Source organism: Amblyomma americanum, chromosome 2 (assembly GCF_052857255.1).
Source record: "Amblyomma americanum isolate KBUSLIRL-KWMA chromosome 2, ASM5285725v1, whole genome shotgun sequence".
Classification (NCBI taxonomy): domain Eukaryota; kingdom Metazoa; phylum Arthropoda; class Arachnida; order Ixodida; family Ixodidae; genus Amblyomma; species Amblyomma americanum.
Window position 1 is genome coordinate 18,637,014 of NC_135498.1, and position 23,423 is coordinate 18,660,436.

The 23,423-nt window shown below is 45.9% G+C and overlaps 1 protein-coding gene across 1 annotated transcript in view; it reads left to right on the forward strand.

The window, feature by feature from the left end:
* Window positions 1-23,423, forward strand: part of LOC144120716 (high affinity nerve growth factor receptor-like) — a 121,372-nt gene that overhangs the window by 65,411 nt on the left and 32,538 nt on the right. The window contains exons 2-3 of the mRNA XM_077653373.1: window positions 8,819-8,893; window positions 16,961-17,032. Coding sequence (XP_077509499.1) covers window positions 8,819-8,893; window positions 16,961-17,032 — 147 coding nt within the window. The remainder of the gene's footprint in view (window positions 1-8,818; window positions 8,894-16,960; window positions 17,033-23,423) is intronic.

The following is a 23,423-nucleotide window of genomic DNA, read 5'->3' on the forward strand; positions in this document are numbered from 1 at the left end:
GATACCGCTGATATATGAGCGCAAATCTTTGCAGCTCAGCGTTAATGGGCGTTGCTGTGGCCTATGCCATGGAACAAGAGAGTCGATTAGTGCACAGGCGCGAATAAAGACTTGAGAGGGCCGAGGGAAGCTTACGCAAAGGGTGTAATGCCATTTTTTTCGCGACGCTCAAAAAGTTGCCCCAGTTTCTTTTAGCGCAAGCCAAGGTTACTCGGTTGACATTAAGGGGCACTAAAGGGTAATACTGTGTCAAGGTATATTAAGAGATTAGCGCCCCGAGATAGCGGGCAAGTTACTTTTACCGGGAACAGAGCTTGTATAAGTCAGAGAATTACGTAAAGCGAAAGAAATGCAACGTATACGACTCAGGCGAGTTCCGCGAGCAGCGCCCGTTCACGCGTGTTGTTTCTTTATTTGCCGGCCAAGATTACTTCTCGCCTTCACAGCCATCGCTATATCGACTGACAAGTGCCGGCTAAATAGGATGAAAGCACGGTGAGTGCTGCCGCTGTAAGGTAAAGTGAAGCGTCGTGCTTTTCACGCACCACCCACTCAGCGTGGGATGAGTGGTGGTGCGTGCGCATCAACTTTAGAAGCTCAAGCTAAGCACCAGCTGTCACGACCTTTTGCCTTCTCTCCAAAAAGTATGAATGCAGCCGCACTTGAGAAGACCGCGCACAGCATGAATGGTGTTTTTTTAGTACAGGCCGTTACGTCACTACTTTTGAAGCTGAACGTGAGGGTATAGTTTCCGCTCGTTAGTTGACCGCCGTCACGGACCGCTTGCGCATGTGCAGCAGACAATAAAGCAGACGACACCGCTGCGCACAACGTTACTATTGGCTGCGCCATGTGCCAAACATTTTCCAGTAGTCCTCGCGAGAACACGTGACTTCCGACACAATTTGTCATGCAGCTCGGATAGCGAGGGCCTCTCTTAAGCTTTCCTTCCTCCATCGCTTGAAGGTTGGTTTTTTTTCACTATGGTGGCGCCACCTGGCCGGACATGTCGTAACAAAGGGCCCCATCGATCAGCGAGTCAAGTGGGTTTTGGTTTTGCGCGTTTGTTCTGATTCGCCGAAATGTCGAGCGTCTCGCGTCATCAGAAAAAATGACATCATGTTCCTCACGTTGCATGGGGTTGAAAAAAGTGCATAAATCGGGGAATTTATATACGATTTTCTCTGCAACAGTAATCTTTTTTTCCACAGAAAAAAAAAAACGTTGGTGGAGTGCTGAGAGGGTAAATCAACCAATGTGGCGTAATCTGTTGCTTCACTTGTTTTTACCCATTAAGACAGTAACTAGATATATATATTCGTAGCACGTTAATGTGGCGGCACTTGGCGATGCATCGCTGTAACCTCGGCCGAAGCATCGCTATGCACGCTTTCCGGGGATCCGCTGTCATTTGACCCCACTGGCGGCAACTCACAGCCTGTCGAATAAGAAGCTACCCAAAACGAGTAGTAGCTGGCGTGATGATAAAGTTCACGATCCAGATTTTAGCCTATTCCGCGATATTGAGGACGATATGTGTTGAGCTTGTTGTCTATTACACTCGTGACAAATAATGTAGACTAAATTATGGGTTAGAACTATGCTATTGCAGTCCCGACATTTGTACCGTTTCTTTTGAAAGATATTAAATGCTCTGCTTTTGGCTTATAAATAAACTGTTCACTTTTCAGTTCTGAAAAACATTAAATAGCAGTATGGAAGAAAAATCAGCCTGTCAACGAGAATCATAATAACATACTTCAGATACTTTTCTTCATTCGTCAATCTTTTTCTGACAGTTTTCATCTGATTTGCTAAAACACGATCACATTTACGTTTACGCTCTTGCATTCTTACAAACTGATGTCTTACCTTAAAAGGAAAAAAAAAACACGTATCACCTTAATTAGACGGCATTTATGCAATGCTTGACCTATGCAAACAAAAAGCGCCGACGCCATGCAAACAACGAAGCGACACGTACAATACAATTTGCTAACACAGCGTTGACAATGCAACTTGCTGGAACGGTCGCAATAGTGCCAGGCTCAAAGGATAAAACATCCGCTACGGGCATTAGAAACACAGAATGTGGAAGGAGCGAACAAAGACAAAAAAAAACAAAACACGGAGGACCTTACAAGACCACTTCATGCAGAAACAGTCAATTACAGGTAAGGGACAAGGAAACACCTCTGCTAGACCACTAGAACTCGCTCAGAAAATGACTTATGTCTGTTAGAAATAATCATAAATAGGTTAGCTCACACCAGGCCTCAATCAAAGTGGGTAAGTCGTAAAGTGAAGGCATATAGCACACATCTATATTTAAAGTAGCACGTGTACAGCAGACTGTACACAAAACAGCCAGTATATAAACCAACGAAGATCACACTTGGCCCAAGTGCGAACGGTTTCCAGCAACCCATATTCGGTTTACTGGCACATAAGCAGCTACGGCTACCATGCGTCAAAGGCAGGATTAAATGAGAAATTTTCATTCTATACGACTGAATCTCGGTGTTGCATAATACCACAACTTAATTAGAACGCTCGCGTTTCTGCAAAACATGAAAACTAGAGACGACCTCTCAAAGGCCTTCTCTCCTAAAGGCAAACCAACGTGCAAAGCAATGTTCCTGTTGTAAAAAAAAAAGTGAAATATTTATTCCTGAGCAGTTCAGTTTCTCTCAATGGGAATAAGATATGGCTTACTGACACTGCATCTTCACAACATTCACATTCGTCCCTCTGAGTATAAAGTTGTGTGTATAATGTGCGCGCCAGTTGACAAGGTGGTCTGAAACTACCTTAAAGAAACGCTCCCAGCGTGTAGATGATTTCTGTTCTTGCGGAACGGGTTTCATCAGTGCTAGTTTGTTGTTTAGTTCGTTATTCCATTCAAAGTGACGTTTCTGTCCAAGTTTCTTACGGATATACTATATGTAGTTATTGTTGGGCACATTCATTTATCTTGCTAAGGCTTCGCGATTAATGTGTGAAGCCGATTTCGACCTCATTACGCATTCTGGACGGAACACTTTGCAGCTGTTGAACGCGTGCATTTCGGTCATAAAAGACGCGTTCCAAGAAACTTTTTCAGCTTACCGAGGGAAGGTTGGGGAGTGCCGTTTAATAATAAACTGCGGTGGTTTATGTGCGCTAAAGAATGCATGATTCAAGTTAGGGATATTTCGGGATGACTGGAGGGCAGGAAAAAGTAGCGAAGAGATAGAAAAAGTAGCAGATAAAGCTTGTCTTTTAATTGCTCCTCACTCATGAAAAAACAAAAAGCAAAGATAGGGCGGGATGAGAGCTCGCATCTACACAGGTCCTGTGACGCCGAAGTATTCTGCTTTGAAATCACAGCAATTTGTTGATGATGATTTCCCATGACATGTGTAAGGCGGTATACCGAGCGGTGCGGATCAAAATATATTCTAAACCAACGGCCGAGTCGGAATTCTCCAGACGTGATGAGTATCTACCGAAAGTGTACCTAAACTATGTGTAGTATAAAAAAGCGGAAAATGTGCAGGAAACGAAAATCAGTTTGTAGGTATCTATTTTTAACATATTTAGCGGAAACCACGAGCTCTTCGTGAATTTATTAAAATTTCTGGCTTCACGAAAATTAAAAAGGAGACTACAAAGGTTAGTATTTGTCTATTAAGCGCGCCGTTATGCGACCAGTGACAGTTTGTCCTCGTCTTACCGTTCTTTGTTACTGTTGTTCCCCATTTCAAATGGAGCCTGCCTAACTCCCATTTGCTAAAAGCTGAGTACACATCCATTCGCAGCATGCTGAGCAGTTTGAGCACAGACCACATGCACCACTCAGCCGCAGCTTCCTAAGAGGCCTTCACGAGTCTTCTGACGGCCGAGGCACTTGCGGCTACTTTTGCCACTGCCTCAGGTAAAAAAGTTGCGAACTAAATCGATCTCCATCCAAAAACCGCCTCCGCTTGTCTCTCAGTGATGGGAACCTGCTCATTATTCTCGGAAAAAACTCAGCCGCTTTTCTGGGTAATTTCCACGACATCAATTGAACGCGTACTCCTCGTAATCTGGCCCTGTGATTGGCGCCATCGATCCGTCCCGATTTGAAAGCAACGCTTCGCAGCGCGAACCTCCGGAAACTCCAGACTTCTACAACCGCGCAAGTTGCGAACTGGTGTACGCGAATAATTTTTCGTCCTTTTTACTTTCTATGCCTGACTTTTCTAATCGCTCAAGTATTCCCTATATATTTTTCTGGAGACAGTTTGTCGTTGCTTAACATTTTCAGAATTTCACTATAATGGCTTTCTGGCAGCCCGGTATTTTGAACTCATTGATTTATGGTGCTATGAATGGACCTGCCACCTATCGGGAAAAAAAATTGACAGGGACACCTAATTTCATGATGTGTTGCTATGCGACAGCGTTAGCAGCTGTTGATGCTTGGCAGTGACCTCACTTGCTGTCTTGTGACGTCACTTCCTTTCAGCCAATGGGCGAATTTTATGACTGGCGACGCACTTTGGTCCAATGGGGCTTCTAAGGCTGTCGCTTTAAAATTTGATGCGTGCGCTTACTTTACGGCTGAGCTGTCAAAAAAGCGTTCAGTTTTATGAAACCATTAAGCTAGCACGAAGCCCTTTTTCAGTGCTTTCTCAGCTATAACGAAAAGAAGACGCCGTCGCATTGGCTGACACTTACAGGGCAACTTTGTTCATACACATTGCACAACCTTCTCTTGTCTTTAGTTATTATTGAATGCGTCGGTACGGAGGAGCAATTGCCAGCAAAATTAACGAAAGGCTAATGCCACCTGTAGCCAACAACCACCTCAATCTCTCAACCGCATGCAAATAAAGAAATACAATATGATAATACACCAAGGTCAGTCTATAAAAAGGATGACATAGCAGCTGCTGCCCGAACCAGTAAGGCAGGTAAGTGAGGCCTTCGGGGCCATTATGAGGAGGCACAAGAGGTAATCGAAGTTGGTGAGCTATAAATGCAGCCAGTCGTACCGAGATGCGAGCGCTAAGCGATGATCTCGATGAAGATGCCGACAAGTTGTGTCCCGGCGCATATCTGTCACCCAGAGGATGACGCCTCGGGGCCTCACTCGCTAGAGTAGCACTCACTCAGCAGAGTCCGCCATCGAAGCTAGTAATAGGGCCCCGGGCGACAGCGACAATGTCCCTGGACAATGGCCCTATAACAGCCCATACGAGTAACTAGGTTAGGTCCACTCTGCGTGCAAACAAACTGCGGCTGGCACAAAAATTGGGGCGAAGCTATGGGTCGCCTGAGAGCCAGCGCTGACGCGATGCTCGCGCTGACATCCCTGCGGCCGCAGCGGACCATCGTCGATCACTTGTATCGCTGACACGAGCTCGGAAGGACAACGAATAGAGCGATCTACTATCGCTGACAACGTCTGTCAGTTCGCGAAGAGCAGCCCACAACTAGTTGGTCGCGACAGTCAGTCTCAGATTGCGATGCATATGGAGAAGGCCTAAAACACAGTGAATAGCAGGTTTGTAGGTTGGTAGTTCATACCTTTTACGCGAATCCACCAAACGCTCTAGGCTCGAGCTTGCATCTAATAGATTCATTAGTAGGTAGGTGTCAGCGCTTCAGGGATCAGAGTATTGATGGCCCTTCCGTGCCCACGATGCAAAAAAAAAATTAAAACGAAATAAGTGATGAGGCAAATGCCCATTCATTCTCTATTAGTTTTCTTGAAGTACTGTGACATACTTCTTTGAAATCAACGGCGTTTCAATATTCCAATACCGGGTTCTGTAGCGGTCTTCACAAATTTCAGCGCTCTAGTTTCGCTATGTTACAGTTTGGGCGTGTTCTAAGCTCCTCTTTTTAGTTCCTCCTTCTGTCCATGGTTTCAGTGAGTGTTATATCAGTACTTACACTCGAAGCCCGTTCACAAAGCTTAATTACCGTTTCGAACTAGGTTCCGAATTCTGACAAGCCTGGTTTAAAATGAGGTTTTGTGGCTTCAGAACAACGCCGCCAATGGTCCCGTAGCCCAGGAACAGCTTGTTCCTCTTTTCATTTTATCTATTTCTCTATAATTCTATCAGCATATCTTCCCATTCTATCATTCTCTTTTCATTCTGGCTCCATATGAGCCAGGAATAATAATAGGTTATCCTCCTGCGTACAAGTGTGCGGTTTCACACGTGTGTATCCTTGTACGCGTGTCTATATACGTTACTGCCGCGAACATGAGTGCGGTTTAGCATGGGGATTTAAAACTAATGCGCTTCAACATCTATCGGATTATCCTTGCCATAGCTTTTTTAATAAAATCCAAGCCTTCGTTTTGTCCGTTTTCGAATTTATTTCAAATTTCAAATGCCAAGCACTACTCGGGTGCTACGAAATCATTCGTTAGATTGTTATTCGTTCCGTTGTTCTCAATAGGGTCCGCTTTGGCAGTGTTGTGACGCGACACCGCCTAGCTCCTCGGAAACATGCTTGGTGTGTCAGATATCTCACCTGCACAACTATGTTCATTTCGTCTACTCCGTCGAGGCATTAATATTAAGCTTATTTTATGTTCACGCCCAGAGGAGAAACATTTGCCCTGTTCCTTACCTTCTTCTAACTCTTCCGCTAACTGTTAAGTAAGCTCTCCCACCTAACTAATGGCGGCTTTGGCCATTATACAAACTAGGTCAACGTTGTGAAGTGATATGTTAGCGTTCGAGTACGTTGAAGGTGGTATCATTTCAGGAAACACATCGGTATCTTCCACGCCATGAAACGCACACTGCGCGCACTTAAGCTTCCTTAAGAGTCGGCTTCGCCGCCACAACGGAGCGTTCAGGCAGCCATGCGGAGAAGCAAGCCAAACTGTTCGGAAAGAAATCGGACGAGTGAACAGTATCGCTCGATTTCCTGGGTGACGCACGCGCGACACGGCACATCGCGCTGGCGGCCTCGAACCTCGTTCAATATGCGTAGGCGCGAGCTGCCGAGAAATCGGCGGGCTCTTCTGGGGTGCTAGGGACGAATCGACCCGTAAAGAACTCGTGCAATGGTTATGAGAGGCTGCGTACGAGAGGAAATCCATGCAGTACGTTATTCCTCGCGCGTGCACACTGATATGGGCGAACCGTGTTCGATGCGTCATGCGGTTGGGTATTACCTTTAAAAAGCAGTGTATGTCGTACGCAAGCAAATGTAACTGTGTATACTTATGGAAGATGCCTGTGCCCCATCGCGATCAGAGAGACCGACAACGCGTGACCGGGTTCCCAATTGGGCTCCCAAGGAGCAAGGCTCCGGCCTTCGGCACGGTTCTCGAAGCGATAAGAACATGTCTTTCCCACCCTCTGGAAACCTCCGCTCCTTTCGTGCTCTTGAGGGCATTGAAAAATTTATGCTAAAGTGATGTCAACACCTGCAATAAAACGGCTGCACTCGTATTGACTGCATTTGCTTCTCTCGACGACAAGATCACGGAAGGACGTACATGGCAACAACGTGAGAGGGGAACTGGTCAGATGTTTACGGGAATCCCCCAAGGCGGGGTAGATTTGTAATAAGTGAGTAATTACTCATTGGCATCCACCCATGCGCAGGTATGTGGCTGCAAAGGAAAGCTATACAGCTTCTATAAAAACTTTGTAGTTGAAGAAAAATTTGTCTTGGTCCGGGGTTTTAACCCGGAACCATCGCTTGAACGGAGCAATCATTCTAGGAAATAAGCTAACGAGGACCGCTAGCATACGGTAGAGCGAGAGCGAATTGATCAATAACTCGAAGTGGGAACAGTGTTGGTAAAATGTCTAGGGGAATCCCCCAAGGTGGAGTAGATGTGTGATAAGGGAGTAATTAATTGCCATCAACCCAAGCGCAGCCATACGGCTACAAAGGTAAGCTAGGAAAGTTAGTGTTTCAGTCAGCTTTCCTTCTCTTTTTAGCTGTATGGCTGCGTTTGGGTTGATGCTAGTGAGTAATTACTCCCTTGTTACGAAAGGGAGAACTGCGGATTGTGTCGAGAGATGTCGGAACACGAAAGAGGCGCCAGCCTGTCACTGGCGACAATTGTTTTAAAGACAGAGCCGTTTCACCCGAAAGCGCAGCGCTGATCGGGCGCTACTGTGCAAAGTGCCTACACTCCTTACGCACAATACCGACTGTCATCGTGCATGTGTGCAGGTTTATCGGCCAGGATGCAGATTTTTGCTCCTGTTGGCAGCACACATAATATTCGTCATACCACCTTGTTTATTACAAGCGTGACGAATTTCTTCCTCGCTGTAAAATCCATCCATTGTCCTCTGAACGCCACAAACGTCACTTCGCCAGCGTCCGCTCGGAAGCTTCAGAAGCGTGCTTGCGTGCAGTGGCGATTCATGCCTTTTTCAGCGAAAATTAAAGGACTGATAATGCACCTAATCTCTGAAGCAATTAAGCCGCTTTGGGGAAATGTCTGATGGCTCTCTAGTTTCAGCAATCAAGTAGCCTTCATGCGGTATTTCAGTCCCACTAAACGTACAAGTCATGTAGGCTTAAAAGCTTATTAATGCAAACAGTATATCAGCTTCTCACTGCACGCACCATCAATCCTGCCTTATTGTTAATCGGCCGCTATTCCAGCTAATTGCGCCCACGTTTTATAGATCTACGAATGATGGTTTCTCCGCTCTGGGGCTCAAGAGTTTGTCGGCCGACTTTGTTATGTGGAGTGCTTGCGTAGAGTGAGCGGCGAAGCATGAATGCGTTATGTAGTCGTCTTGAGTTCCGCTCAGTGAAACTCACGCTTTGTGTTTTGTTTTTTTGTTTGTTTTTGCAGAAGCATTGAGAACCAGATAAACTTCGTGGAGCTCAACGAGACTCAACTGCAGTGGTACCCCTCCTTGAAGACACTGTGAGTAGAAACGCTCGTGCGAGCACTTTTCAGAAGGCACTTAATAATCATTCTTTGCTTTTCTGTTCAATTATGCTTTGATCGAGGCAAAACAGGAAACGAAGTTTTAGTGAATAATTTGTTTCTTTTGAGAAATGATAGAATTCCCCGCCACGGTGGCTCAGTGGTTAGGGCGCTCGACTACTGATCCGGAGTTCCCGGGTTCGAACCCGACCGCGGCGGCTGCGTTTTTATGGAGGAAAAACACTAAGGCGCCCGTGTGCTGTGCGATGTCAGTGCACGTTAAAGATCCCTAGGTGGTCGAAATTATTCCTGAGCCCTCCACTACGGCACCCCTCTCTTCCTTTCTTCTTTCACTCCCTCCTTTACCCTTCCCTTACGGCGCGGTTCAGGTGTCCAACGATATATGAGACAGATACTGCGCCATTTCCTTTCCCCCCAAAACCAATTATATTATTATATAATGAAGGAAGTCCGCTTGGCTGATCTCCAGAGTTGTGTTGTCAAGAACATCTTCACTTCGCAACGAACATATGATCGCGGAATCTTTATGGCAGTCCTGTGCTAAGTTCCAAGACAGTTTCAGTGACAACAGTGACAAATGTCTACGCAATTTAGTTTGGTTCGTTACGCGTCAACGTCTCGGTGATAGTTTCGTCTAGTGTCGCTGACCGTCGCACAGATGGTGCTCACTTGGCAATCGAAATTACTAAACATTTTGAGATTTACGTCCTGCGTCCTTTGAAACTAGACCGATGCCTTTTTTTTTAATAAATGAGGTAGTTCTTTGGTTTTTCATGTGGAAGATTTTTTTCCCCAAATACCCCTGTAACAATGCTGCCGAACTCCCGCCGCAGTCACAATTCAGGAGAAATACATTCCATTTTAAAAGAAGCGTAAGGAAAGATGTAACGGTGCAAAAGAGGTGAAAGGTGTCAAGGATGGTGTGAAGTAGGGAGGATATAAATAAAGGTGCGTGCGTGTAAAGAAAAGTGTAAAGGGGTAAAGAAATTCGCACTTACTGCTAAAAGCCGAATTTTGATGTATGGCTTGTATAACAGCGATAGCTGCGCAATACACTTTGGGATAAAACGACATCGCTGTCGTAGTACATTAGCGTATATCAACCAGTTGTGACTAATCAAGATGAGCCATGCGGCGAGTAGGGGCGTGAGTGCTCTCGACAGCCTATCATTCGCAGCCATGTGACCCAGGCAGGCTTGGAAGTGAGCGCTGGCATTATCGATGGCATGTCGTCGCCCTGGGAACGGCACGAAGGCTTGTGTGTGTGTGTGTGTGTGTGTGTGTGTGTGTGTGTGTGTGTGTGTGTGTGTGTGTGTGTGTGTGTGTGTGTGTGTGTGTGTGTGTGTGTGTGTGTGTGTGTGTGTGTGTGTGTGTGTGTGTGTGTGTGTGTGTGTGTGTGTGTGTGTGTGTGTGTGTGTGTGTGTGTGTGTGTGTGTGTGTGTGTGTGTGTGTGTGTGTGTGTGTGTGTGTGTGTGTGTGTGTGTGTGTGTGTGTGTGTGCGTGCGTGTGCGTGTGTGTGTGTGTGTGTGTGTGTGTGTGTGTGTGTGTGTGCGCGCGCGCGCGTGTGTGTGTGTGTGTGTGTGTGTGTGTGTGTGTGTGTGTGTGTGTGTGTGTGTGTGTGTGTGTGTGCGTGCGTGCGTGCGTGCATGCGTGCGTGCGTGCGTGCGTGTGTGTGTGCGTGTGTGTGTGTGTGTGCACGATAATTTGCGGATAATCGGATAATTTCAATTAATATTTTAGAAGTTTATTTTTATATCGTCCTAGCTGCGTAACCAGAAGGGACGTCGGCATTTTGTAAACTACTCAGAGAGCTTTTAAGGCAGATTTATTTGTTATCGGTGACACCACACAATAGATTTGATTAATGCCACGGCTGTAATAAAATTCGCCCATACGCTGGAGGTAAGGGACATCGCCAGACCGGAGCATTCTCATTGCCTGGAGAGAAGCGACTTCAACAGATCAAAGCACTCGCATTGGCCGGTGACAAGTGGCGTCAGAAGACGGCAGTGACGCCACCACACCGGAAGTGACGCCACTTCCGGTAAAGGCGCAAACAGCTTCTAATGCTTGCCATTGCCAACACATAATGGAAGGAGGTGTCCCGGTAAATATATTCTTTGGAAAGGTTTAGAACGTGAAAGGTTTAGAACGTGAAACATTGGTACAATGCTAAATATATCGCACCTAAAGCGACACTGAGGACAGAATGGAGCAGACCTAAATTACATCGTTATAATGACAACAACAGGCAACTTTACGCAGAAAACGGAGCTTTCATAAGCGAAGAAATGCCATAAAATGAAACAGATACCGCCGCCAGAGGTCGTTTTCTCGAGAAAACTGCGATGAAGCGAAATATTTTTTGTTTCCGGGTTTTTGAGGCTATATAATACACCGCTATCCACTTCAGGGCAAGCGCACAAGAAGACCGGAATTCTCTCGACATCGTAATCAAATCCGTGGGTTTGAATCGAGTTCAAGAAAAAACTATTCTATATTAACTAGATAGCATTAAACGTATCATAACGAAAAAATATGTCGCGGTTATAAAATTCGCTCTTGGATTGAGGGAATTCACTTCAGCAGACTGTATAATTCCCATTGGCAGCAGTGAATTGACGTCACACAACTGAATAAAATCGATTGGCTGGAATAGAGTGACGTCACCGAACTGAATAAATTCGATTGGCTGGAGGGGAGTGATGTCACAAGACCGGAAGTGACGCTACTCCCGGTAAAGGCATCAATAGCCCCTAACGATATCGCACTGGCAACAAATATTGTAATTATGAGTCCTTGCGAGTTTTCCAACTGAAAATTTCTCAGCAATAAATGAAACAATTGCTGCCAAACAAGCGCTCAGCAGAACCAGAACAAAGTTCAAACGATGAAATTTTAGAATGACTGCAGGCTGCTGGGCGAATTGGGCCGCGTTACCGATGTGAAGTGTGCGAAAGGAACAACATAAGCGCTAGTTTGCCTCCTTTATTTTGTAGTTTTCTTTTAATCTTGAAATCAAGGATCAAATTCTATTGTGAACAAAAACTGAATCGCATTGACCTCAGTCTCTCTTTAAGATATCAATTTCTCTCGAATTGAATGCTCTAGATTTTGTATTTCGTAGCATTTTAATGCCTGCTTTTGTGACGGAGATGGCAATTTGTAAAACTGAAGCGCTAACATATTGAGATTCTGCAACTTCAGGCGATTTTCATCGAATATTTAAAGTCACGGACCAAATTTTGCTCATTACATTTGCTGCATTGTCACTTCTTTCAAAGCAAACAATTTTCAATTAAATAGTTGAAGCGATTCGTATAGGAAAATCAATTTCTTAGTGACCGTATTTTACATACGGATGGCTTATCCAACGCTTCCGTCTTGTTCAAAACGACAGCACTTCAGCATCGTGGCAGCTCGGGTCATCTCAATGCAAGGTCGGCACCTCGGCTTCAAAGCAAGCTCTGTTGAAGGGCGGGGCTTATAGGGCGTGTGCGGCGCTACGTACGCGACCCGCTTGTCGAGCGAGAATATGGGACGATAAAACTAATAGCATGCGTTTTAAGCGAGGTGGCGCTTAGGACCAACGTGGGAAAACTGTGAATCACGAAATAGCAGCAGAAACTCGGAATTCGCCCGAGACGGGGAAGCTGCAAATAACAGAATAAAAAGATGAAAAGGATCGAATTCGCCCAAAGTAGCGCGTCTTCCCGTCAGTATGAGCTGCAAGCCAGATTTCTCAGCGCCAAATACGCTGCTGCATGCTGTGGGGATGATGCTTATTAATTTACTTGTTTATTACACTACCGACAGCGACTGTTTCGCATTAAAGTGGGTGAGAGAGAGAGAGATAGATCAACGTAATCATAGGACCTGGTGGCAGGAAAAAAATATTCACAGAAAATACACTGCGGCATAATTTGATGCAAACAAACAAGCAAAAAATTACAACAATGCGGCAAAGGATTCATTCGATTTTGTTGACACGACTTCCTGGGGCAACTTATTCCATTCATTTATTGTTTTAGGAGAAAATGACATTTTTAGTATTAGTAAATCGGTTCTGCATTTAATTTCTTTTGGTTCAAAAGTTTAGTCCCTTCTTACAGATATATATTCTGGCGGAAATAAAAAGAATGGTCATGGTCAGTACTTCTTTCAGAATGGTATATACTACGGAAGAATTTCAGCCTAAAGTATACGTATCTGTGTCTCTAGCAGTGAAGCCCATCCACACTGAAATTTCTGCTGTAAGTATTTGAAACAAAACGGACAGCCAGGTTTTAGACCTTTTCTAGTTTATCAATATCAGTTTTAGTTTTAGGGTCCTATACTGTTCACGCATACTCCAGTACATGCCTTACGTTAGTTGTGAAGCAGTCCTTGTGCACGTAAAGATTTCATCGTTTTTTCTTATGAAGACGGAAAAGTAAAATTCGCGACGTTAGGGCAGTGAGTGGGACCCTTTTCGTACTTTTTTTTTCATTTTTAATGGCAAATCCAGAATGTGCCCAGAGGTTGCTAGATGACATCATTTGTGTGTTTACGAGTGAAGTTTCTCGAGTGGGTGCGCAGTACTCCCTCGTAACTGCTGTCATGGAGTCTGCCTGCGGTAATTAGAATCAAAAGCCACGTCGTCGTATCTTGCACTGGGTAAGATTACGGCAGCGAAGACACACCGCGCGGTAGCGTTACGCAAGCCAAGCCCAGACGGGAACCACCAACCGTGGCAGTCAACTCGCACCCAAGGAACAGACTCCTTCATCCACGTCTTCTCATTAAAGAACGGGAGTGGACTCTGAGCAGAAATGAGTAAAAATTTAATAAGCTGTCCTCTAGCGCCCTCTAGGGACGGCGCTAGACAACTCGCACCCAAGGAACAGACTCCTTCATCCACGTCTTCTCATTAAAGAAAGGGAGTACACACTGAGCGGAAATGAGTAGAAATGGAATAAGCTGTCCTCAAGCGCCGTCCCTAGAGGGCGCTAGAGGACAACTTACCCCCTTTTTACTCCCTCATAAGCGTATTCCTGTTTAGAGAGCCAGGTTTCATCAGCCGGCGTCTTTCAGGCTAGAATGCGCCGCATAGGCATAAAGCCAGCCTTTCTAACTGATAACGAGAGCACGCGGTGCGTGTATATAAAGCCGAGGTTATATAGACGAGGTTTTCGGAGTTTAAGAATTCTGCGGGGCACTGTATAGCGAGTGCACAGAAAGGGGCGCAGCGGGTACAATGACGTCTTCTTCGAAGTAGGCCAGGCGTGTCCCTCAGTTTTGAGAATAAGCCGACGGATTAGCCGCGCACCCACACGGGCCCGCCAGTAAGGCGGCCGCTGCAAAAAAAAAAAAAAAAGCTGGAGCGATCCGTACGCAAAAGGGCGATGGCAGTGGTGGCCGCGTCGTCGGGGGTGGAAAGACAGAGCCCAGAAGATACCGACGTGTACCGCGACGTCGACGAAGACGGCGGCAAACAGCCGCGGAGCTGAGCGGCTGTAAAGCCGAAGGACGCCATAGCCGTCGACATCGTCCTCCGCGCTTTTACGACAAGCGGCGTGCGCCCCCCGTAGCTGCTGCCAGTGAAGTCTCCTGCGCTGCGACTCGCCCGTTGTCTCAGTGAACCGTCCACCCTCGCCGCCCAATTTTATGCGCTCTGGCAGCGGCCATACTGATGAACCGGCTGTCTTGAGCGCCGCTCCGTTTGTCGCTGTTATACGGAGAGTATATAATACCCTTTAAAAGCCTCCCTGACGGCAGCTTCGCTCCCTTGTTCGTTTTGTACTTTTTTCCCCAGCACTGCCATTATTTTCCTCCCCGTCAATATTGCTGCTGCTGTTCTGTGTATTTGGTTTTCGTTCCTCTACGGCTTCGGCGAAAATCCGCGATGCCACCTAGACGAACTTTTTTTTTTGCCGTGCCAGCCGGCGTCCGCTCCGTGATACCAAGAAAACAAAAAAAATATGTCCTTATATATTTCTTTCAAAGTACGGAACGCGTATACCTCGTCTCGTAAGCGCTCCGCGCTCAATGGGCGCGCCTCGTAGAAGGGCCTCGTGCTTGTTAGCGAGCCCCAGCATTAAGCCCGCCATGGAAGTGGGCCAGTCGTTCGGATCACGCGGATTAACCTCCAGCTCATTTTCCTTTTTTTTTATTCGTTCATCTTGGCCTTTTTCTTCTTTTTATCATTATTCTTTTTATTTTTGCTGCGCCTCGGAGCGCTGTTTCGCCCACCGAGAGAGCTTTCATTTTACATCGCTCGAAAAGTTGACCTTGACGAAAGAACCTTTGGGACGACAGTGTACAACGCGAAGGGGTCTTAGTTGGCGGATGTGGTAGGTGAGCACCGTCCGTGACGTTTCCTGCCTGCCACGCAGGCAGAAAAAGTCTTAACTGTAACGTACCCACGGAAAGAAAAGCAATCGTAACGCGGGGTCCTGATGCAACGGCACTGTCGAGCTATTTGGGAGAGATTAGGGCGAGCTTCGGGTGCTCCCACGAGACCGCTCCCACACTGATCACACGCTCACACGAGAACTAAGCGCTTCTCATAAACTCCCGAAGATCACGCTTTACCGCTGTGAAACGCTGGAACCTTTTTCTATGTGCTTTTGATTCTGCAAGCTATTATCCTAGTTACCGTCGAGCCGCTGCGCTGGTAATTGGAGTTTCAGCAATGGTACTGCAAGGATGTCCACCTCCCTTGTGTGTCCGCATGACATGAATAAATGTAACGGCTTAGTAGTCTGGGTGTTACGTCACATGGCAGAAGCCGTTCGCTGCAGTGCACACAACTATGGGTATCATAATGACTACGTTTCAGGTTTATTCCGTTCTGACTGTCTCCGCCCTTCGCCAGGCTCTCTCACGCTCACGCCAGTGCCGGCATCGGCCATTTAATGTGCAGCATTATAATGAAAGCATCAGTGAAAAGAAGTCCTTTTTACGCTGCAATCTATGCGCGTATTTCTTGTCGCTTTTCAACAGCAATGCCCGAGCGATTGTTCGTCTTTTGTACAATGTGCGCTTTACATAGCTGGTTTGACATGACTAAAGGGGGGGGGGGGGGGGGGGGCTTGGAGCTGTCAAACTGCTTTACGGCAGCTTTTACAGCAAGCATCTGTCATCATGTGCATAATGATGGCTAATAGAGAGATTATTATTATTATTATTATTATTATTATTATTATTATTATTATTATTATTATTATTATTATTATTATTATTATTATTATTATTATTATTATTATTATTATTATTATTATTATTATTATTATTATTATTATTATTATTATTATTATTATTATTATTGAAAGGAATTGATCATTTTGCAAGAATAAAATCTGAGAATCTTTAAAGTTGTCCGAGACATACGAGACTCTATTTTATTAAATGCATAGGTAATTTTGTACTACGTTAATTCTTTCAAATACCTGCTTCTAGCCAAGACACAGTTTAACAACGTCCTAGTCACAGAAAAGCAGAGAATTTAAGGAAAGCTGGCGGCGTCGCATTTCTTCCACCATGGGGAGACGCAGGAATACAGGGAAGATGAGGTTTCGTACTTGGCTTGGCTTTTGTTGGTTATGAGACGGGTATTCAGCCGTAACAATACGACTCTTCTAAGAAATGCTGTGAAAGTTTGCATACCAGCTTGACACCGAACTGTCACTTCCGTTAAGTTTAATCAACGAGTTAAAAACGATCTATTTAAACCATTTAACCTGCGCGCACAGAAAAGCATCGTGGCGCAGCTACCGATGCCGGGGCAGAATCCAAGTTTTCGGCCCACCACTAGCCAAGCCAAGTACGAAACCTCGTCTTCCCGGCATTCCTGCGGTGGATGAAGTGTTCTTTAAGAAACTCGCATAGACGGTTGGCGGGTAGGCGAGTCGTTATTAATTGAAAGGGTGAAAAGTTTCAAGACCTCCGGTTTTCTGTGACACTGTCGCAAATTTATTCCCGCTATTTGCTATACTGCGCGCTAGCACCAGCACCAGTGAATGACGCTGTTGAATTTGTCGCATGGTTTCATTTTTCGAACAGGACTATTCACAAGTGCGGCCTCAAGTACGTCTCTCCGAAAGCCTTCCAGTACAACCAAGGAATCCAAAAGATGTGAGTAAAAATGCCCTCGTCTGTTCAACTTAAGTTAGCTTACTACTGTCAAAATTGCTTCGTGAAATGTGCACTACGAACTTTTCTTTTCGTCCGTGAAGTTATTTTCAGCAACAGCAAATGGCTATTTTATTACCGAATGTCTGGCTACCGTTGCAGCTTACCCTCTGACAAATCCCCCCCCCCTTTTTTTTTCGGCTTCTAGAAAAAAAAAAGATTCTTGCGTAAAACGCATTTGATGTCGTGACTCACGGAGAAACTATTTTTACTTTGAAAGTAGACCCGACTGGTGATTCAGTCTCCCTAAAATCTAGTCTGCTATATACCACCCTGCATTTGAGCAAACTGCTCTGAGAACAAGAGCACTGCTCTTAAAGAAAAACGGCAGGACTGCAACGTATATTGACGCTATATCCAGACATATATACTCTGTATATGCTACGGCCGTGACAGTTGCGACGTATCGCCGGACACGTCCGTGTCATTCTGCCAGGCTCTCTCGTCAAAGCTCACAGTTCACTTTCACGGACGTTGCTCTCCGACAGCTCCGACTTCTCAAGTGTCCGCGCAACTCCGATCGAGTTCGCAATGTCAGCGACCAAGGGCGCTGCTGCGAAGGAACTCACACACGAAATGGACAACAAAGCTCGCATGATTGCCATTTTACTTTTATTTTTACTTCGGCAATCTAGCTCGAGCCGAAATGAAAACAAATGGTGTGTTGTCAGCGATGTTCAAGCCTCATGTAAAAAATATACCTGATTTCTTCCCTCTAACACGGGCCGTATATAAACTTCTCGGAGTTTATTACGCGATTCGGTGTAAAGGGCACAACAAAATTCGGCCGTATATTTCCCCTTCTGTTGTCGCATATCTCCCGTGTGCGTCAGTCTAAACGAGCGGCACATAGCCGTGTTCAGTTGAATCTACTGGGCACTCACCCCGGTTCCCGCTTGCGATGGAACAAAATGGGTAGAAAGGGGTTAGACCGGGGGAGGGGGGGGGGGGAGGTTAGGCACTCCCGAATGCCTCTTTTCCGCCGAAACGCGTTCTTCCCGAAAACAATTCGCTTTCTCTGCAAACATCTAGGGGAAAAGTGCCGGCGCTCGGGCGCCGGGCATCAATTCTTACGCGACCTTGAAAATAACGCCGCTCCGAAGAAGAAAAAAGACCGACAGCGCCTTCATTTGGTCGACATTGAACGGCCCGTTCTACTGCCGCCGCTGTACTATGTGTCGAGGCCGTTGTTTTCATTAACTCGGCTGTCCTCTTCCTCGTCAGGGGGAAAGGGCGGAGGGTAAGGGTTGGAGGGAATGTAATGGGAAAAGCACGGGGCACAAAGTCGATCGCTAACGCTGCGTCTCGCGGCAACCTCGGCCGCCTTTTATTTCCACTGGGAAAAGCCGCGTTCTCAATAAAGCGACGGCAGCCAACTTGTCGCGACGGGCAACTACGACATGGCGGATGCCTGAGAATGGCTGCCCCTAGCCGTTTCTAGCTGCACAAACACGCACGCGCGCACACAGACAGAGGCACAGAGCTGCCGTGGTGTCCTCGTGACAGCGAAACCGACCAGGGCGGAAGGAATCTGGTGTCCGCAACACCTATCGTTCGCATCGATGAGGAAGTTTCCGCGAAATGGCGGAAGCGAGCCCGGTCTTTCCGGAGGAGGCCCCGTCGTCTTTGTCCCAACTTCGCCGCAACGGCTTCCGGTGTTTCGGAGCTCCGCTTACAGCTCATAATGGGATCCACTCGGTGCGCTAGCGTTAATTACTCATTACCGCCGCCGCGATAACTTGAGGCGCACGAACTAATTTCCTCGTGCATTGCTTTACCTTTTTTTTTTTTTGCAGATTCCACTGTTCGAGCCTTATCGCTTGCTTGCCAAGGGCAAAAAATAGAGAGAAAGAAACGTCGGCCCCGTTCACTCACTCGTAAAAGATTTAAGGCCTTAACACGTGCCTTGAAAAAAAATAAAAATGGAAGAAAGCAGCTGAAAACGAGCTTTGGGCAGCTCGAAGAAAGGAAGGCAAATTGAGATGTGTCACGCATAAAGTTGAAAAAGAAAAGGCAGGGCCAGTGTGTGTATGTGTGGTAGGCACTGCCCGAAAAGTTCTGCCCGAAAAGAATAGCGGCACTTAAAAAGAGAGGTAAAACACGCACAAAAAACCAGAATCTATTTTTAAAGCGGCATGGATCGCGCGAATTCTTTTGTATGGAATATGGCTCGAGTAACAAATAAAAATAGAAATAAACGGGCCTGCGCCAGAAAGGCTGGGGTGCAGAACGGACAACAGGGAGGACGAAACACCAACGAATAGTTGTTGTGGCACGCGCATTTGGAGAAGTGGAGGAAAGGAAAAAATTGGCAGTGGCTTAGCTCGGCTATGCCAGGATATACGTAGCGAGAGGTACGTTTCCCTGGCTGAGCTTGTGGTCTCTGTATGTTTAGCAATGAGAGACATTGGGTATACACATCTTTTATTCATTTTGCTTGGCAGAGACGAAGACTGCTCGATGATCTGTGAAGTAGCATGCAGCGGTCTCAATTTTTTCGATACAGTATTTCGATTTGGTAGAGCCTCTTTAGTATACAAACTCTATAGTAGTTCCCCATTTTGTAGTCTGGACGTGAGGGTCTGAAGCTATATTAAAGTCAAACTTTCATTCATACATCTGACTAAGAAGGTCCTGTTTCCTGTCGAAATCACCCAAAGTCACACACAACTGTGAAACCGTGCCGTGGCCTGGTATACACGTGGCAACCACATCAACCGTCAGACTCCTTGGATGATAAATGTCGCTTTCCAGAAGCCGGACACAGCAGCCTTCACCGTAATTCACCGCGATCGAAGGGAGATGTCTGACAGCGGTGATACCTTGTTTCACGTACACACAGACTCCAGCGTTCTTATTTGGTTCAAGCCAGCTGCCAGGCGACAATCTCAGGATCAGAAGAGTTAATCTTCTCTTGTCTATACCGCCGTTTAGCAGCGGTTGGACTCTCCTTCTTTGCATGCATGTCAGGCGTTGTGATACAGACGCCCATCACATCTCCGCCTTTTTACGCAATGCTGCGCATGCGACGCGCGGTTCAGGTGATAGAGCGGCGTGCGGCGAGGCGGCGACGAAGAACGCGGCGCAGCTGTGTGGTCTCTCTGGTTACCATGGTATCGACGCATGCGCACAACTGCTCATCCGTGTGACGTCACGCTCGGCTTTGACAGTGGAGCGGGCGCGCGGCCGCGGCGACGGCGAAGCGCACGCCGCACTTTGCTCCTCTTCGGTTGTTATGGTAACGGCGCATGCGCACAACTGGCCTCTCCCATCTACCGCGAAATGCTCGAGTGGTAGCCCAGTGTAGCTCTCGCTACAAAAAAAAAAAAACTGGATTTCGAGCAGATGGAGTGACGTTTGAACATTTCGGTGCGCAAGAAATGTTTGAGGCTGAAGAGGCACAAGAGCAGTCTGTGCGAATTGAGAGAGGGTTTAGATTTAGCGGTGAGCATGATAAAGCTGTAGCTAGAGGTTATCTGGATGACCACTCTAATATATGATTACTACATTGAAATTAACCAATATTATGAGCGGTTGTATAAGCCAGAGTGTCTGACCTCACGCTGACGTGCTGGCCTTTCCTCTAAATAAGTCATTTCGTGTGACCTCTCCGTCTATGTATCTCTGTGATGTGTAGCAGCAACTGCGGCTTTGCGCTTGCGCTCAGATATTCATCGGGCCTAGCAATAAATTCAGCCCTGCCACATTTTAAAATGACGCTACCAACTGATGTTGATCTGTATCGAAGAAAAGACCCAAAAATGAAATACAGCGGTCGGCATCAGCGACCGATTTTGCGGGAAACTGCTGCGAGCTGACAGTTTCTTTTTCATGCGAATCGCAGAGGCTAAACTACAACGCCATTCACTTCCAAACGGCGATCACGGAGACCGTCTCGGCGTAGGCGTCAGAAATTTGAATCGAGGGGCGGGAAATTTTGTAAATGTAGTTTTCTCAGCAATAAATGCGTCTCTTGCTCCCTGTCAAGCATCAGATACACAGGCAGATAGTGCCACATAATCTACTTCTGCTAAGAATAACAATTAAATGGAGTTGCCCTGAGTGTCCCCAGTGTCCGCAACCTTGTCTGGAGCAGGGTTCAGCGCTACGTTCAGAGTTTTTCAAACGTTCCAAGCTCGCGCTGGAAGCGGAAGTGTTCTTGAACCCGTGTTCCCAGTCTCTCGCGTTTGGCCTAATGTGCTTAGTTATATATAGTTCAGCCAGCTGGCTTGCTGGGCTTGTTGATGCATGGATAATGAACAACCTATATCGCAGCCGAAGACTAAAGACACAAAACAGAGACAGCCTTTGCTGTTCTTCTTTCTGTGTCTTTCATCTTCTGACAGGCTACAGTTTGTTTATGATTAGTTGTTTAAGCACCCAGGCACTTAGCCTCAGGAACAACTATACCATACAGAAGTCTGATTAGCTAGCTTGCTTAATGTATGTCCAACTGAGTTCAGGCAAAGCTATCAGCGGAAGCCGACAATGCAGCTAATCGGAAGAGTTTGCATATTGCGTGCTTGAAAATACGTCTTACCATAGATGCTTATAAACGCGCCGTGTTTCTGGCTTTGAACTCGTGTTTGCGCTCCGCTTTACGACGTTCACTGATTGCTATGGTTTATTGGCAAGGATTTCAGCTGGCTCTCTGAGAACCGCATGTTGTATCATAAAATCTGTTTTAACATTACAACGGAACTGGCTCTCAGCGGAAACGAAGTCTTTCAAAGTTGCGCGCGTTTTCAGCTGCCGCGTAGATGGTGCGGCTCATAAACTTGACCTTCAGAGACGTATTTATGGGCGACGCTCGGAAAAGGCCAGAGAGTATAGACGAGCACTGTTATACAGAACTGGCACTACGTAAAAAAAAAAACAGATGCCAGCCTAGTTTTTATACAGAAAGATTCACGCCAAGAAAAGCGGTAACCTTTCGCCAGCCTCCCTAGCTCGTTTAATGGAGCCGCTGTGACGTCAGCTGCCACGCGGACAGTTCCTATAAACTCGACCATTTCGCTTGATCACGGCGTAGTATATGCAGACGTTTGTTTTTTTATTAAACACTCATTTCTAAAAAGTAACTGCGGCCGGGAAAAGTCGTACAAACTGGATGTCACTGGGAGGAGCTTTTATGCCGCAATGAACTCGACTTGCCTCCTGAGGTGTCAGGATGCTGGTGATGATAAAGACGACAGTGTTGTCGTTATTGACTATGACGATGATGATGACGACGACAAATGATGATGATTATCTTATTAAAGGTTGTTATTAGTGTATAAAAAAAACTCTAAGGCCGATTACGATACTCCCTAATGTGAAATTTGAGCGCAGCTCTGTCAGCTTCGGTGACGCGAAAGACAGTTTCCTCTCGAAGGCGCCGCCTAGCCTCTACTTCGTCACCGCGAAATTAACGCCAGCAAATTACAATAATATATTTTAATCCCGAATAAACATAAACCTGCGCACATTCTCAGATGCATGTAATAAATCAATGCTTGAATTCAGAATCATTGCATCACTTGCAAGTGCAACAGTACTCCAGTGAAAATTTATAGGTTGTTTTGCAATTACGGTTAGCTTTAGTATTCAGCGACCTTTACAGCACGCCCACTGTACCTCTGGAAAATGGCATTTAGATTTTGTTCTGAAACATGTCCTGGGAAATGCAATGAGTGCACCGCTGTGAGAAACTGTTATTCTTTTAGAAAAATTAACGAAAACTATTTACACCTTCACTGACTTCACCGTACGTTATCTACGGCGGTCAATACATGGTTTACGAAGATAGAAATTTCAGAACGTTAAAATTTTGTACTTCAGCCTCTATTGAAATACGGCTGCCGCTAACGAGTGCCTAAACTTCGCCTTATAAGTGAGCTGTCTGATGCACGTACCCAAGATTCCTCGTCTTTCTGATTTTGAAATTGTCAAACATTATGTACAAGCTAATTAATCATTACGCTTATATTGATGACTTTACTGATCAGCTGATAAATATTACTCTAGTAGGTTTGAAGAGCGTAATAACCTTCTTTTCCCTAAAGTGAGGACTAATTATAAAGAAAATTACTACAATATTTGCCAGCATAACCTGTTGGAATACTTTACCATATGAAATTAAAGTGTCGTTTACTGTTCACTCATTTCATCTTCGCATTAAAGGTATTTAATTCATTTGTTGTGTAGTTAACATGCCTAAACAATAGTAACCCTTGTTCAAAGTTTCATTTTCTTTGCTTTATGTACCAAAGTTGTTACTGTACATACTTTTTGTTCCGTTTGTCACACATAATATTGTTTCCGTCGCTTTTTGTAGGTTGTATATTTATGCTAA